This window comes from Hibiscus syriacus, unplaced genomic scaffold, assembly GCF_006381635.1.
Source record: "Hibiscus syriacus cultivar Baekdansim isolate YM2019G1 unplaced genomic scaffold, ASM638163v2 tig00002880_pilon, whole genome shotgun sequence".
Lineage (NCBI taxonomy): Eukaryota > Viridiplantae > Streptophyta > Magnoliopsida > Malvales > Malvaceae > Hibiscus > Hibiscus syriacus.
This window is the reverse complement of record NW_024061952.1, coordinates 518,223-534,740: the sequence shown is the minus strand read 5'-3', so window position 1 is coordinate 534,740 and position 16,518 is coordinate 518,223. Positions and strand designations below refer to the sequence as shown.

General features: G+C 33.7%; 1 protein-coding gene across 1 annotated transcript; it reads right to left on the bottom strand.

Moving 5' to 3' along the window:
* Nucleotides 1-6,454: 6,454 nt before the first annotated feature.
* On the bottom strand, nucleotides 6,455-13,097 carry LOC120161866 (pleiotropic drug resistance protein 1-like). Its single transcript, XM_039172079.1, has 24 exons — nucleotides 12,653-13,097; nucleotides 12,433-12,553; nucleotides 12,262-12,350; nucleotides 12,091-12,175; nucleotides 11,843-12,002; nucleotides 11,674-11,750; nucleotides 11,508-11,561; nucleotides 11,317-11,407; nucleotides 10,897-11,198; nucleotides 10,529-10,810; nucleotides 10,113-10,429; nucleotides 9,876-10,036; nucleotides 9,666-9,769; nucleotides 9,437-9,593; nucleotides 9,258-9,365; nucleotides 8,997-9,160; nucleotides 8,533-8,865; nucleotides 8,162-8,452; nucleotides 7,996-8,079; nucleotides 7,731-7,864; nucleotides 7,402-7,629; nucleotides 7,139-7,310; nucleotides 6,799-7,053; nucleotides 6,455-6,721 (listed from the first exon to the last, which is right to left on the bottom strand). The coding sequence occupies exons 1-24, from the start codon at nucleotides 12,973-12,975 to the stop codon at nucleotides 6,464-6,466; spliced, it is 4,350 nt and encodes a 1,449-aa protein (XP_039028010.1). The 5' UTR covers nucleotides 12,976-13,097; the 3' UTR covers nucleotides 6,455-6,463.
* Between the last annotated feature and the right edge of the window lie 3,421 nt (nucleotides 13,098-16,518).

Here is a 16,518-nt window from a genome sequence, read left to right as displayed (position 1 = left end):
AAAGGAAAGGAAAAAAATACACGAATAAAGAATTTGTATATAAAGGTTCGGTAGTGAGGCAAAGGTGAGTGCAATTTATTTATTTAATTATTTTGATCGAGGACGACTTGCGATAAGTCAATCTCACCTTATTTATTTCAAAGATATGAATTATGTTTTGATTATGAATTTGTATTTGTAATAATTTAATAAGTTTTATGAATGATTTTGGGTATGAATTACCCATATCATGTTTTACAAATATGATATGAATATAGTTCTAATTTCAAAGCCCATTGTATGTTGTATTGAGAGTCAAAGGTGCAATTAGCATGTCATGAGGTTGAGTGATTATATACTAATTTTGGTATATTGTGGTGTGCCGGTTGGTACACTAGTATATATATTCCGTTGTTATTGCACTTTGTGTGCATATTGTAATTTCTGATGTGATCACACTGTGTATGCTTTTATGTTCTGATTTTGATAATAACATTGAGATGCTTATTGCTCACACTCGTTTGACTCGTGTACCTTATATTCTCTTAAATATACTTTGGGCTATAAAAAATGAAATATAAAAGTTCTGAAAAGTGTCTGACTGAAAAGAGATGTTGACTGATTATTCTGTCTGATGTGACCTATTATGATTTTGTAAAAAAATCATAAGATTATTCTATTTAGGTTTTCGATAAAGATTCAGCATGAGATATCCGGTTTGAACGTTCTGAAAGTTTTGTCTAAATTGTTTTTAAATGTTTTTATATATTTTAATATTTTATTTATTTATTCTCACATTTAGTATTATTGTCTCACTAAGTTGTACTTAGTGCGTGATGGTTTTCATACATAGGGTCTAATAGAGATACGAACGTACTGTGAGAGTCTCCCGAGCATCTTGTGGAGATCATCTATAATATCAGTATCAATAAGGCATCATCAGTGTTTCTTTTGACTAGTAGTGACATGTATAATTATGTTATTAGTATGCTTTATCAGTTTTTGATTAAATGGTTTGTAATAGTAAATTAGGATTGTTTATTTTAACTAGTTTAGTTTATCAGTATTTGGTATGCATAAAATATATAATATTATATTTTTAAATGATACAGAAATTCAAGTAGATATAAATAGTTTCAAAGTTAAAAAATGAATGTTTTAAAAAAATTAAACAATTGTGAATAGTAAATATTGATCAATTTGATGTGACATTTATGACTCGTATTTTTAAATGTTTATGGGCTATGGGTTTTACAACGTGAGAGAGAAGGAAAGCTTACCCTTGTTCATTATTCACTAGAGAAGAAAAAGAGTCGTTGGAGGTGAAAACATCCGAGACTTCAACTTTAGATTTACGTTGATCTAGTCCCTTTTAAGGTAAATGGACTTTGGATTGAGGTTGAGGGTTTCTAAGCACATCATTTGATGTAATTATATTACCTCTCTGACGTCGATGAGCGATGGTTAGCACGATGAAGAATCGTCGGTTTTTAGAAAGGTGAAATGATAGTGAGAGAGAGTTGAGAGAATTTTTCATCTCTTTTTCCTTGATAGTTTCTACTGAAATGAAAATGAAAGGCTTAAGGTTTCTAAAACTCTATTTTTTATTTTATATGTGTTACAAAACAACATCGTTTAGAAGGATTAGGGTTGGTTGAGTAACACATTGTCTATTTTTACAATTGACCATCCTGATTTTGTAATATTACATCTTAGTCACTAAATACAAGTTTATTATTTTATATTTCAAGCTTTAAATTTTGTTGCTTTTATATTTTAATCATCATTTGTTTAGCTTTTGTAATTTGGGTAAATTGCTAATCATGGTTGTTAATTTAGGATTTATTGCATGTTAGTCCTTTGTAGTTATCACATACTAAAATATGTTGTATTTACACTTTTGGTCACTGTTATTTCACCATGTACTTATTTTAGTCCTCATTTTGGTTAAATTCATGAAATACTATTGGACTTATTACATGTTTAACTCCTATTACTTCTATTTCCTTTGGATTTGGTGTTTAATTAATTTTATAGCTTTATATATTTAGTCCCTATATCATTGCATGATTGTTTTTATTATTATTATTATCCCTTTATATACCAATATATATATATATATATATATATTACATATAGTATGGCTTGGGTTAAAATATATGTGTAATGTGTTTTAGTTTACTATTTTATATGAATATATATTAATTATATAATATTAATTTAGTTATAGATATATATAAATATATATTAAAACGTTGTTTTTTTAAATGTTACGTTTAGTAAGATATAACTTTTTTATATATATTTGAGATATATATATTTTTATATGATTTTATTTTTTATTATTATTTTATTATTTTTTTACTCGTGTATTAGCAAGAACACTCGTCGTAGAATGAGCGTGAAAAGCACAACTTGTTCGAAGTGGTAATTTTCGACCACATTTAAATGAAAAGTTAACTTGATTAATTTTAATAAAAAAAGAGAGGGGACGTACTTTAATTTTTGAATCGAATTTATAGTTTCCACTACCACGACAAAGTATAAGTGACTAAGTATCAATTTTGGGCATTGTGGGGGTACTTACCCTTCTCCACGCGTAATCGTCTCCTGAACTCTTTAAATTGAATCATTGGTAAATGCAGACTTATTTTTTTTTCTTTAGAATGATTTTTCTCAAGAAAAATTTGTTTTAAAATACATTTTTATGTACTTGACATGCCTAACCCAAAGGTTGATGGCGACTCCAAATTTCAAATTAAATAAAAATCTATTTTTTCTAAAATAAAGTCATAATTATTTTAAAATTTATTATTTTAAAAGATGGTTATGGTAGCTTGGTGACTCAATTGTGGACTTTTTTAGAGGGTCAAGCTAGTAATCGCTTATACGTTGTCGTGGTTGTGAAAATTATAAGTTTGAGTCCTTAATTAGCTTATGATCCTTTTATTTAATATTGATTAATTTATTTTGGTCTATTTATCAATAATTGTACTAATGTTTTATTTATTTGTTTTCAGATTTATTAATTATTATTTCAAAGTACTTGTGTGTTTATCGTTTCGTTGGGTCAAAGGTTTATATGTTTCTCCTCACACACTACAATCATTTCATGACATAAACTTTATATTCGAGCTCTATCCCAATTTAGTGGGGGTGAACACTATGCTTTCATGGTGAATTTATTCCATGTATGAGCTATAGTGATTCACGTATGGAATACACACCTTATACCTCCGTGAGAATTTATTTTATCGTATGAGTATAGGGAAATGGATCCCTCGAATTGAACTCAGTCTGTTTGAAGCCTGTAATGGATGAGGATCGAGGGTTTGACAGCCCAAGGGGCATCAACATCAAGGACAATTCGAGTACCATTCCTCATAAAGCTAGAATCATGCATATAGTGAATTATAGAATGGTCACCCTGGTAGAGTCGTGTCGAATCTTTGTCCGTCAGTAGGTATCGAAATAAGTACACATGAAAGAGGAGTGTAATCTAACTTTTTCTCTTTACTTTAAAGTGGTAGAATAAATTAATTTTTTTCCTTAATAAAAGCATGTGAGCTAGATACTATGTGTTTAGGTTTTATTTACCCAAATAAATGCATGGGGTAGAAAACATGTCTGGTTAAAATCTATTTTAATAAATTATGTTTAGGTGGATCGTATGAGGGTAGAACTAATTTATTTATTTATATTTTTTATTAATAACATGACTAATCTGCTTGTTTCGTTTCGTTTCATATTGTCATAACATTAAAAAAGTTATTGATCAACAATTGTTCATCCATTTGAAAAACTTTTAAGATGGAGAAAAGTTTCATAAACAAAGAAGTGAACCCGTAGATGTGCGTGACTTAAAAAATAGGTGAAACTTTTAAAACAATCGTAGCATGATATAATTCTGGAACTCTACGTATAGTTGCTTTACTTTTAATCGTGAGGACATGACCTCAACTTTGGAAGAGTATCACTTTTTATTGAATTTACAAAGAGTTAAAGTGAACAAGGTTTATCCTAAGTCAACAAAAGGACCCATCCCTCAAAGCTAAGCTGGCGAAACTTTCTGGTACATGTGAAAAATAGGTGATTGTCCGACTTCAAAAGAAAGGGGAGAGCGAAAGGGTACCATGGTCTCATCTACAAAAGATAGCCGAGAAGCACATAGATGAAAAACTAAGGAGAGATGTTCTTGCTATGGAGGTGTTGTGCGGGTGCTTACTATTCCCCAAGCTTAATCGACTTCTGAACTCTTTAAATTGAATCTTTGATAAACGTAGACCAATTTTTGTCTTTAAAATGGGTTTTTTTAAGAAAATTTTGTTTTAAAATACGTTTTTAGGTACTCGACCTATCTAACTCAAAAATTGATGGCGACTTCAAATTTCAAATTAAGTAAAAATCCAAACTTTCTAAAATAAAGTCATAGTTATTTTAAAAATTTAATATTTAGAAAAAATGGTCATGACACATTGTATACAAGAATATTAAAAAAAAGATGAATTAAAAGAAATGAACGAAGACAATTTTTTTATTTAAAAATTTTAAATTATCATATATTTTAAATAATTTTATATACTCTTATTAATAATATGGTTTAATTCCTAAAATTCTATAAATTAGTCTCTAATGCGAATCTCTACATCCCATTAACATCCCTAATGTTTAATCCGTAAGTAGTGCCAGTGCCAGTTGGGTGGCATAGAGAAGTCCATTATTACCACTAATTTCCTTGTAAGAAAGTCCAAAGCATGGGGTTGTCCAGAGTTAACGAGACACCAAAGGGACAATGAAGTCGGATGCATAATACATGCTAATTCAAGGTGTGAAAACATCCTTAGTGTTCGGAATTTTGGACACCAAACCTTTCAATAGACCCAACGAGTAATGCGATTAGAAAGAAGAATTATGATATAATTCTCTCTCAAAGGGAAAACACATGCAATACAATAGGTAAGATGTGCCCTACTTAATGGAGCCCCACGCTGTGACCGAGTCTTTCTCTCTCTCTCTCTCTCTCTCTCCTCACACATTCTTCACTTTCACATCAAAATATAATTGATGATATTTGTATCATTATAAGATAATATCATATTATTATTAAAATATTTATATCATTATAAGATAATATCATGTTATTAATAAAATATAAAAATATTATATTAATGACTAAAGATCAAAATCAAATTAAAAAGTAATGTTAATAATAATTTAAAAAATATATTTTATTAATTAAAATAAAATAAAAATAATAATTAAATATGCAATTTATTCAATTTATTTTATTATATTACATAGGGGAAGATGAGGAGAGTGAGAGTATTGTGAATTGTCATATGACATTAACATATCCTAAGCAAAGGGTCCCCCTTGAAGTGTATGTCATTGAACAGAGCGATGCAACAGAACGGAATCTGGCAGCCATCTACATCTACTTCTACACAAAGAATTTTTGGCACCGCCATTGCTTACAACTCTGCACCTCGTAAATGTCCATTTCCTCCCATCTAAACATAAATCTTTGTATATACATGCACCCAACTAAATAAAAAATTATATAATCGATTATCAATCGATTTAACGAAATAAAATAAATAAAATTAGATATTCAAATCTTAATATTAAAAAAGCTATCTTGATAAATCTTTATAATATCCGATGTAAATAATTTGATCAATAAATGAAATATCGGTGTGATTTACTAAAGAGATATAAAAATAGATTTGATTTTAAACATAACTCTTTAGATATACATACTCCCCAACATGTAAAAAATGTTTTACTTTTTTTTTATAATTGTTAAGTTAATAATTAACAATAAAATTATTAGTGGAAAGGTTAAATTTTTAAATGAAAAATATAAAAGATTAATATTGTAGAACTAAAATATGTAAAACTTAATTTTAAATTGTACACGACATATTTAAACTTAACGTACATATAAAAAAAAGATGGGCAGAGTTTGTTGCTTTCATTAGTGTTGATTTCAAACTTGTAACCTAACTTACTGTCCAAGCTAGAACCCCCCCCCCCTTTGATCAATATGCAACTTAAGCCCGGCAGCTGGCTCCTTCTTCTTGAATAATCTCATTTGGCAATGGGAGAAGTGGAGTTGCATGGATTCTGGTCTGTCGTCGAGTGGCGCCTCATCGAAGAAACTCGGCCTTCGAATCCGTTGCTGCCACATGACATATACGATAGCCCGATTATGCATAAATAAAATCTATAGAATTGTACTAATTGGGTAACAAAGCTGTGTTATACGATTTCTTTTACGGTCAAACTCTACATGGAAGTTCTACATACAAATATGGAGAATACATGCGGTACTTCAATGGAAAATTAACTGTACAATACAGAGAACAAAGTTAACAAATCTACTCAATGATCATACATATCTTTCTTCTTCCTTGAAGAACCTGAACTTTTTGTATCTTAAATGGCCAAAACTTAATGTTGAGAATATATATTAATGGTAGTTTCATCTCTTCTGGAAGTTAAATGCTTTGATTGAGAATGCAAACATGAACCCGAAGAGCACACAAATACCGACCACCACAATTGCGACGACTCCCACAAAATCCTCTTTGAAATCGAAATAGGTTCTTACGAAATGTTCCACCGTTATGCCGGAGTCGAATGTGTCCTTTATGCCACCATACTGTGAAGCAATCAGTCCATACAAGCTCCAAGAAATGGGGCAAAACCAATAATACCATCTCCACCACACAGGAATCCTCTGTCATTGGAACAAAACTCAATTGGTTAGGACCGTTTTTGCATTAAGGAAGTGTGCAGAAGGGTTACTAGGGGTACCGTTCGTTGGACGATGAATCCGGAGAAGAGATTCCAAAGTGCAAAGAAGGCGGATGAAATAATGCCGGCGATAGTGTGGTCGGGAGTGACGGCCACAGTCATCATCCCATAGAAGGTGAAGTATAAGAAGGTGAAATACATAAAAAAGAGATACCAAAAGAACTTGTGGGCAGTCCATTCGAATCCAATCATGGCGTACACTATAACCCCATAAATGACGGTTTGAACCAAATTGTATGGCAGCTCAATCACAACCTGGAAAAATAAATGGTGACCATCAGCTTGTTTCCAAAGCCTAGACTCCAGGTTCCGGAATCTTGAAAAACAACTGCAGCATTACCTGGCCGAATGCATATGGTAGTGCTGAATACATTCCGGCTGCTCTTTCTCGGTAAAAGACCGTTCTTTCGATTGCCACAACCGGCTGAACAGATGAAGCATTTTGAAATCCTATAAAAAGAACGGCAGCATACATGGAACCCATCGAATTCAAAATATCCTGTGGCCTTGCTCTGCAATTACCAAGTAGTTCAAATGGTTTGGAGATTAAAACACTAAATCACATTACTTGCACTTGTTTGCATTAAATAGCTATATATATACCTTTTGGAACCTAGATCCCAGAATATTGTCCCAAACAATAGAGCAATAAAAGTTGTGAAGAAAAATCTCACGGCGTTGTACGGCGGGTTTCTCCAATAAGACCAGTACTGCTTCCATAAGCAAGCAATACATTGAGTGAGCATAGATTGTGAATATCTAGTCTGGAAGTATAAATCCTTGGAATCGGGTGAAGGATTGCTTAGTTCCTTGACCAATGTCTTGTTCCTCCTGCACAATGATTTTAACAATTTATAGTGATCGCCGATTTTTATCAATTAATGCATAGTTCAGTTTTAAGGTAGCATGCAAACTATAAATATGGATCCTACCTATACAGCTCAGAATTCTTGTATATGCTGGTAAAGTTGACAGCAATTGCTTCTTCTTGTGCTTCTGAAGTAACCTCCAACATCCATGTTGCTGGATTGTAACCATCTTTTATCTTTGGGATTCCATTTATTTCCTTCAACAAGCAAAATCCTAGAATTTAGCAACATATATATATATATTCCTTCAACAAGCAAAATCCTAGGAATTTAGCAATATATATATAGATATAATCGGCTATTATTATCATGCATTCATGAGACTGACCTCAAGATACTTTATCAAATGGCAAGAATGGCGGCCTAATGGACCAACATATATTTCTTCACCTCCTCTTCTCAATAGAAGTAGCTGTTTTTTTGTCCAATTAAGTACTTGTGTTAGCTTTAAGAAGAAAAAGATAAATGGAAACAAAAACTGGTACAATTCTCACCTCATCAAAAGCATCAAATATATCAATGCTTGGCTGGTGGATCGTGCACACCACGGTTCGTCCTGTATCAACAGTATTCCTTACCGTTCGCATTACTATAGCTGCTGCCCTGGCATCAAGACCAGATGTAGGCTCATCCATGAATATTATGGATGGGTTGGCAACAAGTTCAACTGCAATTGTTAGCCTCTTGCGTTGCTCGGTTGATAGACCGTTCACCCCAGGCAATCCTACAAGAGCTTCCCTTAATGGAGCAAGCTCCACAAGATCCATTACTTCCTCGACAAACATCTGTAACACAATAATTTGATTTAAAACAAATGTTTCTTACATTCCTTGAGCAAAGATGCTAAAAGTAATTAACTACATACCTTCCTGGTCTCTGAATTGACCTCTGAGGGTAGTCTAAGCCATGCAGAGAAAATCAAGGACTCATAGACTGTAACGTGCGGGGAATGGATGTCTGTTTGCTCACAGTACCCGGATATGCGAGCAAATGTTTTCTGATTCTTTGGATACCCTGAAATTTTGATTGTTCCCTCGACATAACCACCGGTTTTCCTTCCTGCCAACACATCCATTAGAGTGGTCTTGCCAGCACCACTAACACCCATCAGAGCTGTTAGGACCCCAGACCTGAAAGCTCCACTCACTCCCTTCAAAAGTTCCAACCGTTCCTCAGAAATACCTTGAGCTTTCATTTCCTGGAAGCATTGAAAAGAATTCAACTTGTTGCACAATTTTGTATTTTCATGCATGGATATTCAATAAAAGAAAAATCTAAACGTTTATGTTTCCTAGTTTCTAGTTTTAAACCAGATAAAAGGTAGGATACCTGTGGCATATCTACAGCATATTTGATTTCATCAAAGCTCATTGAAAGGGGTTCAAAAGGAAGAACCATGCCTCTCTTCCTCTTGTGATTAGCCTCAATGACACTTCCAACTTTTGCAGACAATGATCTCAATGATGCATCTGTTCGGCTACCGTTAGAGCTCTCTGCATTATTTTTTGCATTGATCATGTCACAGCATGAGTAATATCAATACAGCATCTGAATATAATACACTGTTGATTAATTCAACTAATGACTCACCAGAAGAACCTCTTCCCCTTGATGATAGCTCGATATTCTGTCCGGCCTTGTTAGCAATTTTCTCATCTAACGTTTCTTTAGATATTACTGCTTGAGGCTTCCCAAATGCTGAATCAAATCAAACTATCAGAAAATAAGCTTCATACCAAAAACTGAAAAAGCTAATGAGAAAAACTTACGGTAAAGATACTTTAATGCCAATGTGAAAAGGAAATTGAATAGGAAACAGTATCCAATTAAAGCTCCTACTCCAATCCAATACCAATGCGGTTCCGGGAAAAATCCTCGAGACTTCATGACCAAAACTCCTAATGGTTCAGTAAAGTTGGAAGGAACCTACAATACAAATATTTCAGATTCAGTAATGTCCCCTGGTTTAGTTTCACATATGCAGAAAATGTTGCTTACATGTCGCCAACTTTTCCCCAGGAATTCATTCACAGTTATGGCATTTTGTGCATACATCAATGGTGAGATCCAGTAACCCCATTTCCACCATTTCTTGACATCATCTGATGAAGCAGAATGTGATGATCAAAATTGAAACTCAAGTTTACATCATTAAGGAAATAATAGTAACTATAGTAATTAATGTGTTGAATTTGTATGTTGTTTCACCTCGGGATAAGACGAATCCTCCCATGACAAGAACTGCAAGTAAGGCAAATGAACCACAAGTGTTTGCAACAATTATGTTTCTTCCTAATCCTCCCATTAACCGGAATAGTCCCGATGCCATCTCGCTAAGACATAGGAGTACCAGGTAATACTTGAAAAAGCTGCCGATGAGACCTTTAATTAGATTGCGGCACACAAAAATATAGACCATAACAGATTTGTTAACTTGTGTCTCACCTCCCTACACTTGGGTCGAAGCCAATGACATAATAACTCATTAAAACCCAGATAGTAACTTCTAACAAGCTAACCGGGGTCTTAAGGATCCATGCAGGTAGAGAATATGCCCATGTAGGATAGAAAAGAAGGTCCCTTTGCTTGTAGAAGACCGGAAGTTTCAAGATGGTCAACGCGAGCTCGGCGAATCCATTGAACATTATCATAAGGAGAATAAAGAACAAAGCTCCCATGAAAACCCCACCATCTGTTACCGAATCTCGGTGCATCTCCGTCCTTAAAAAAATTGTCATGGTGATGAATCCAATGAAAATAAGCTGAAATTTTCACCAACATAGCAATCCGTTAGGCTTCAAAATGTTCCAGTCACAGTTTTGAAACATGCATATAGTCTCTTTAGATATTTCTTTACTCACTTGAATGATTTTGAAAACATAGACGAATAAGTTCCTCTTCATTAGTAGATATTCCCTGGATACACAAGCTTTTAACAGTTCCTTCTTTGAAACACCATATTTCTCTTTTGTTAAAGCAGCTGGATGGCTTTTAGACTTATCAAATGGAACTGCAAGATCATCGCCTAGCTTTTGACCGATGTGGAAAGACTGAAATGCTTCAGCTAATTCCTTGACAGAGATGAAACTGTAAGGCTCATCTGTACGTGCCCAATATTGCTCTTGATCTTTCCTTGATGTCACCTGTTGCACCCATGAACCAAAAGAAAGAAAAAAGTTACATATTCAAACAAAATTTGCATGTTTAAAAGTAAAAATTAAACCATTACCTCTTGTAAAAAGTCTGCAATTCCTTTTCTTTCTGGACACTTAAACCCCATGTATTCGAAGAACTCGAGCACATTTTCCCGCGGACCCTGGTACACAATCTGACCATCTGAAAGCAGAATTATATCATCAAACAGAGCGTATGTCTCCGGAGCCGGTTGAAGGAGAGAGATTAGAGCTGTTCCATTGAGTATATGAATGGACTGTCTCAATGAATTTACTATTTGAAACGTTGTAGAACTATCCAAGCCAGTAGATATCTCATCCATGAAAAGTGCCCTTGCTGGTCCAACCAACATCTCTCCTGTAAAATTTTAGTGAGGTGAAATTGATTAAAACCATCATATCATTTGTCCAAAATTCTGGGATATAATAAATATTTTTGTCAAGTAGTTGTCAGAAAATCATTGAATCAGATTTACCTGTAGTGACTCGCTTTTTTTGTCCGCCAGAGATACCTCGTCTCATTTCATCTCCCACCATGGTATCTGCACAAACTTCAAGCCCCAATATCTGAAAATTTTCAATATTATATTCTTAACAGATATCGAAAAGATTCTGTCTGTTTCTTCTTTTGTTCTTTGTCTCCATTAGTCCATAGCTACATTTGTACCTTGAGAATATAATCTGTAACTACATTCGCCTCTTGTCCCTCTAGTGCTGCAGCCTGCAAATTTAACAGTACTCCCATTTTAAATCATGTTATGTTTATTGAAATTGCAGATATAACGAATGCGAAGAGTACCGAAGCACGAAAAAAAGCATCATAGTCTTCTTACCTTCATAAAGATATCGATATCAGGATCAGGCTTGATATTTGCTTCTTTTTCTCTACGAGACAATTCTTTCAACATCTCTGCCAATTCCCAAAATGCAGATTTAGCTATAGAACCGCAAACTTCTCAGATCAATTTGCAAATCAAAGTTCAGAAAAGTTTCAGTTTTTACCATAACGAGGTCCAACACCTTGACATCTTGCTGAGAAGGCTAATGTTTCTCTTACTGTCATCTCTCCTATATGAACATCATATTGACTTATATAAGCTGATGTCCTCTCGGGCACGAATTCTTTCATTCCATGTCCGTTGTAAGTTACTCTGCCTGAAAACTGAGATTTTTGTACATATTTACCCAATGTCAGATCACAATGCCAATCAAATGAAAGAAAAGGGATTAAAATGAAATAAGTTCCATACTTTCAAATCTTTACCGAGCTTTCCAGCCAATGCCAATAGTAATGTGGTCTTGCCCGAGCTCGGAGGCCCTAATAGCAATGTCATCCTGAAGAAGTTCGATAGAAAACGAGTGTCGTCAACGTTTCAAGAGATATTGAACTGTTTTTTTTATTCCGATGAAGAAGTTCTTACCTTCGAGGTCGGATAATTCCACTGATTCCATTAAGGATTGGTAATGGCTTCTTTCTACTGGGAAGAATGTGAAGGTAACTCAACAATCCCTTCAAAGAAAACAACATAAAAAGTTGGTAATCTCTGTTGAATTAAAAGATTCGAAGTTGTTTATTCAAACAAGAAGAATACCTCTAGAACATTTGCAGTGAAGTTGAATATGGTAGGCAATGCTCTACTTCCCACATATGCTTCTGCTTCCACACTCAAATGCTCGAACTGGACTTCAATCGTCGGCATATCAAGTCCCACTCTGTGATTTGTGTTCATAATCCATTTCGATCAACTTGAATGCATTAAACAATCATAAAAAAGTCGAAATAAAGTAGGATTTTTTTTTGGAAAAGCATACCTATCAACGCGTTCTTTAAGCTTCAACAAGAACCTTTCATTATCCTCTTCTGCAATTCTGACTAGCCTTTCGAGCAGATTCCTTCTCTCAATGAAACCCAGATTTTTAATATCGACTTCTCTCGACTGACCTTCTTCTTCGGTGAGTATCCCTCTCCTCACACGCAGAAAAGTAGGAAGTTTCTCAATGGCAGCCCATTTGAGGTCTTCTTCGTCATCTTCTTCACGAGCCGACATTGAGAAAGCTTCCATGGGCCTGGCGTTGCTCCTCCAACTGCCGATACGTGCACTGCTGCCGACTCCAAATACATCAACATTCTCCATCTTTTTAGTGTGTGTTAATGGACGATGCCACCCAATGCAATAGTCGATTTTCAATATATATAATCCGAAACTAAGGCTCTCCCCAAAGAAGGTTCTGTGTTGCTTTCATGGGAAGACAATTAATTGATTTTTTAGAGCTTGTGCATCTTTCTCATTGTGGGTCGGCTCTATATATCAATTACACACACACACAAATATATATATATATATATATATATATATATATGAGTCAATGGAAAGAGAAACAATAAAATTATAACCATCCAACAATAAAGAAAATTCAAACTTTTTGACATTATCTTCTCAAATCTTATTACGCAGTATATGAAATGTTGTGATTTTACACCGCAGATAATATCTTAGTTTGTCACTCTTGCTGATGGATGGCCGGGTACGGGTGGGGACAATTGTCCTTATAATTTAAAATTATATATATTTTAATTTTTTATATGATTTTATTAAAAATATGTTTTCGTTCTTTGAAATTTTCTGAAATTCAAGTTCATCCCTTAAACATTTAAAAAATTTAAATTTATTCCTCTAACGTAAAATCATGCGTCCGTCCTTGTTCTTGCTTAGAGTTGTACCAATCAAACCTGGTTGGACTGTCCAGCCAGCAACCATGATATCTCAGATGATAAGATCCTGCTGCCAACACTAAAATAAATAAACAATCAAAGTATTTATTCATGTCAGCCGGCCATTGCCCTTTCTATATATCCGAGAGTTTTTATGATAAAAATATAATGCAGAAATCCCTTTGATTTTGCCATTGTTAGCTGTTTTGGATTTGCTGTGTCTGCATGTCTGAGACTGGGATCTTGCTCATTTCTTTCTTATTTGTTAATTCGATATCCCACTTCTGATTTATTCATGTTTAGCCACCAACTCCACATGCACCTTAATACCAAGGTCCGATAATTATTTGTTTAATTTTAAACACTCGTACTTGAAAGGGTTTAGACTTCGAGTAAAAATATTAGGGTTCAAAAATATGTATAGGGTGAAAGAGAGAGAGATAAGATCACAAGAACAATAAAACTCTCCCATGTAGGGTATTTGATTATATCATATTCTCGAAAAGTCGAATTCAATACCTTGGTTAAATTGAAACATGTGGAAAACATTTGATATATAAATTAAACAAATATAAAACACGTGTTATGAATAAATCAAAGAGATTTTAAACGATATTATCTTATAATTGCCTAAACTATATTCAACACTGATATATAAATTTAGGTTACATTTAGTCAAAACATGCACCGTATACCTGTAAGAAGTTTGAAACTAATTCAATTACATACACTTATTTAAAAATCTTGACATATTTAACAGTATACTCTTAAAATAAAAGAATCTCAAATTGAAAAAAAAAACTCGATGACCTTTTAATTTTTAAAAACAACCTTTGATTCCTTTTAAGGATAAATGAATTAAATCTCAACTTTTATTAAGACAGAGTCAACTTTTATTAAGACAACGTTAATTAAATTAAATAATAATAAGAAAATTCAGATTCCAAATCGATGCCCAAATGAAGCAAGTCGGCCAAAATCGATATTGGCGCAGTATTTATTCTCTCAACAGGAAGAGCTCAAAATTAATTATTAAAAACAAATCAATAATTACATTTAAATTACAAGGCATAATCATATGTCCCATGTGTACGAAATCCCCACAGATACGGAGAAAATCCGGTCGGTAAACAACAAATTAATAATTTTGTACATAAAACCGTTTCACACTATTCGATATTGCTTCAAGGTACATGCATGCATACAAGTGGGCTGCATGATTATGTTGTTCGAGTATTTTATCATTATTTTTTTGAATTAATCACTGTTATTCGATCTATTGACCGACTAATCTAAATTGGGTACTGCAGATGCGAGCGCGACCCTCTCAACCTAGTTTGCTCCATCGCAAACGTCATAATTCGAACCCCTGATTTTACTTAAGGAACCTATTGTCTCATCCCACAAGATCAACTGGTTGTTGGTGTATTTTATCATTATTTAATCATCGTTTATTTTAAAGAATTTATTGCTCCAAAAATAACTTCTCTATTACGTTCCACTGCCATCTGTATCCTAAAATATAGGGGTTGTCAATTGTACGTAGTGTATTTCTCGTATTTGTTATGGAATAAAATATTTCTATCCTCGTTCTGCAATTTAAATTTACGAAATTTAAGATTTTATCCTTATTTTTTAATGTGTAATATTAAAATTATTTTTGTTTTCTCATTTCATCGTTTATGTAGATCGAGACTCGTTTAATTAAGTAGATTTCAAATGGTAATTTGATTTAAATTTTATGAGTTCCAATTCAATTCAATTTAATAGGATTGACATTTTTATTAAAAAAAATAATTTGGGTAAGGTTGTATTAAGTTTTTTTAAGGATAATCACTACATCAAAACTGTAGGTTGCATCGATCAAGCTTTGGCTAATCTTCAATGGAAAGAGGCCGTGTTGACCGAGTATAATGTCCTTCTTCGAAATAACACTTGGTAACTTGTTCCTCTTCCCGTTGGGCGATCAACAGTAGGTTGTAAATAGCTTTTTTTTTTTTTAAAGTTAAACAGAATGCAAACAGAATGCAAACAGAATGGTAGACCGATATAAGGCGATGTTGGTTGCTTGTGGATTTTCTCAGGTACCCGGTGTTGCGGAAGACGACTATCGGATAGAGCAAAATCGTAACTAATAATTTGAGAAAATAAAAATGAAGATAAAAGAGACACAAATTTTACGTGGAAAACCCCTAAATAATATAGGGTAAAAACCACGTTCAACGGTAGAAGAATTTCACTATGAGAAAATAGGAATTACAACTTCTCTCTATCTACCAAGGAGAAAACAATGACAATTCTCTCTTGATAAAAATGAGAAAACAACTCTCAAGAAAACTCTCTAAATTCTCTAGTATTGAGAGAAAACTAGAATGTTTTGGGATGGTTTTGAAGCTAAATGAGCTAGGGTATTTATAGTTGAAGCTTAAGGACTAATTTGTAAATACCCTAAATTACAATGACTAAAAATGATTTTACCATTTTCCAAAAAATTCAACAAATGCTAGCTAATTTTTGGTGTCATGTGCACCGTTCTTGACTTTCAACAATCTCCCACTTGAAGATTTGATTGGAACAATCATATCTTCACGTCATTCTTTCTACCTTGTACTTTCATGTTGCTTACGTCTCTGACAGGCCACAAGAGAATCGACACCACGTAAATTTATCAGCGTTGATCGCTTTCGTCATGAAATCTGCTATGTTATCTTTGGTATAGATCTTCTGCACCGTCCCTTCTTCCACCTTTTCACGAATGAAATGGTACTGAACTCGTATATGCTTGTCCTTGAATGAAATGTTGATTCCTTGCTAGATGCAAGGTGCTTTGACTATCACAAAATAGAGAGACATATTCTTGATTGTGCCCAAGCTCCTCCAATAACATCTTCAACCAAATTGCTTCTTTTCTGGCTTGTGTAGCTGCTACATATTCTGCTTCTGTTGTTGACGTAGCCATAACTGA

Excerpts from the sequence above, each read along its gene's own strand:
- LOC120161866 (XM_039172079.1), bottom strand. The coding sequence starts at position 12,975 with ATGGAGAATGTTGATGTATTTGGAGTCGGCAGCAGTGCACGTATCGGC. Across the intron at positions 7,865-7,995 it reads ATTTGATAAAGTATCTTGAG|GAAATAAATGGAATCCCAAA; the intron begins GTCAGTCTCATG and ends TGCTTGTTGAAG. Across the intron at positions 7,311-7,401 it reads TGGGATCTAGGTTCCAAAAG|AGCAAGGCCACAGGATATTT; the intron begins GTATATATATAG and ends TGGTAATTGCAG.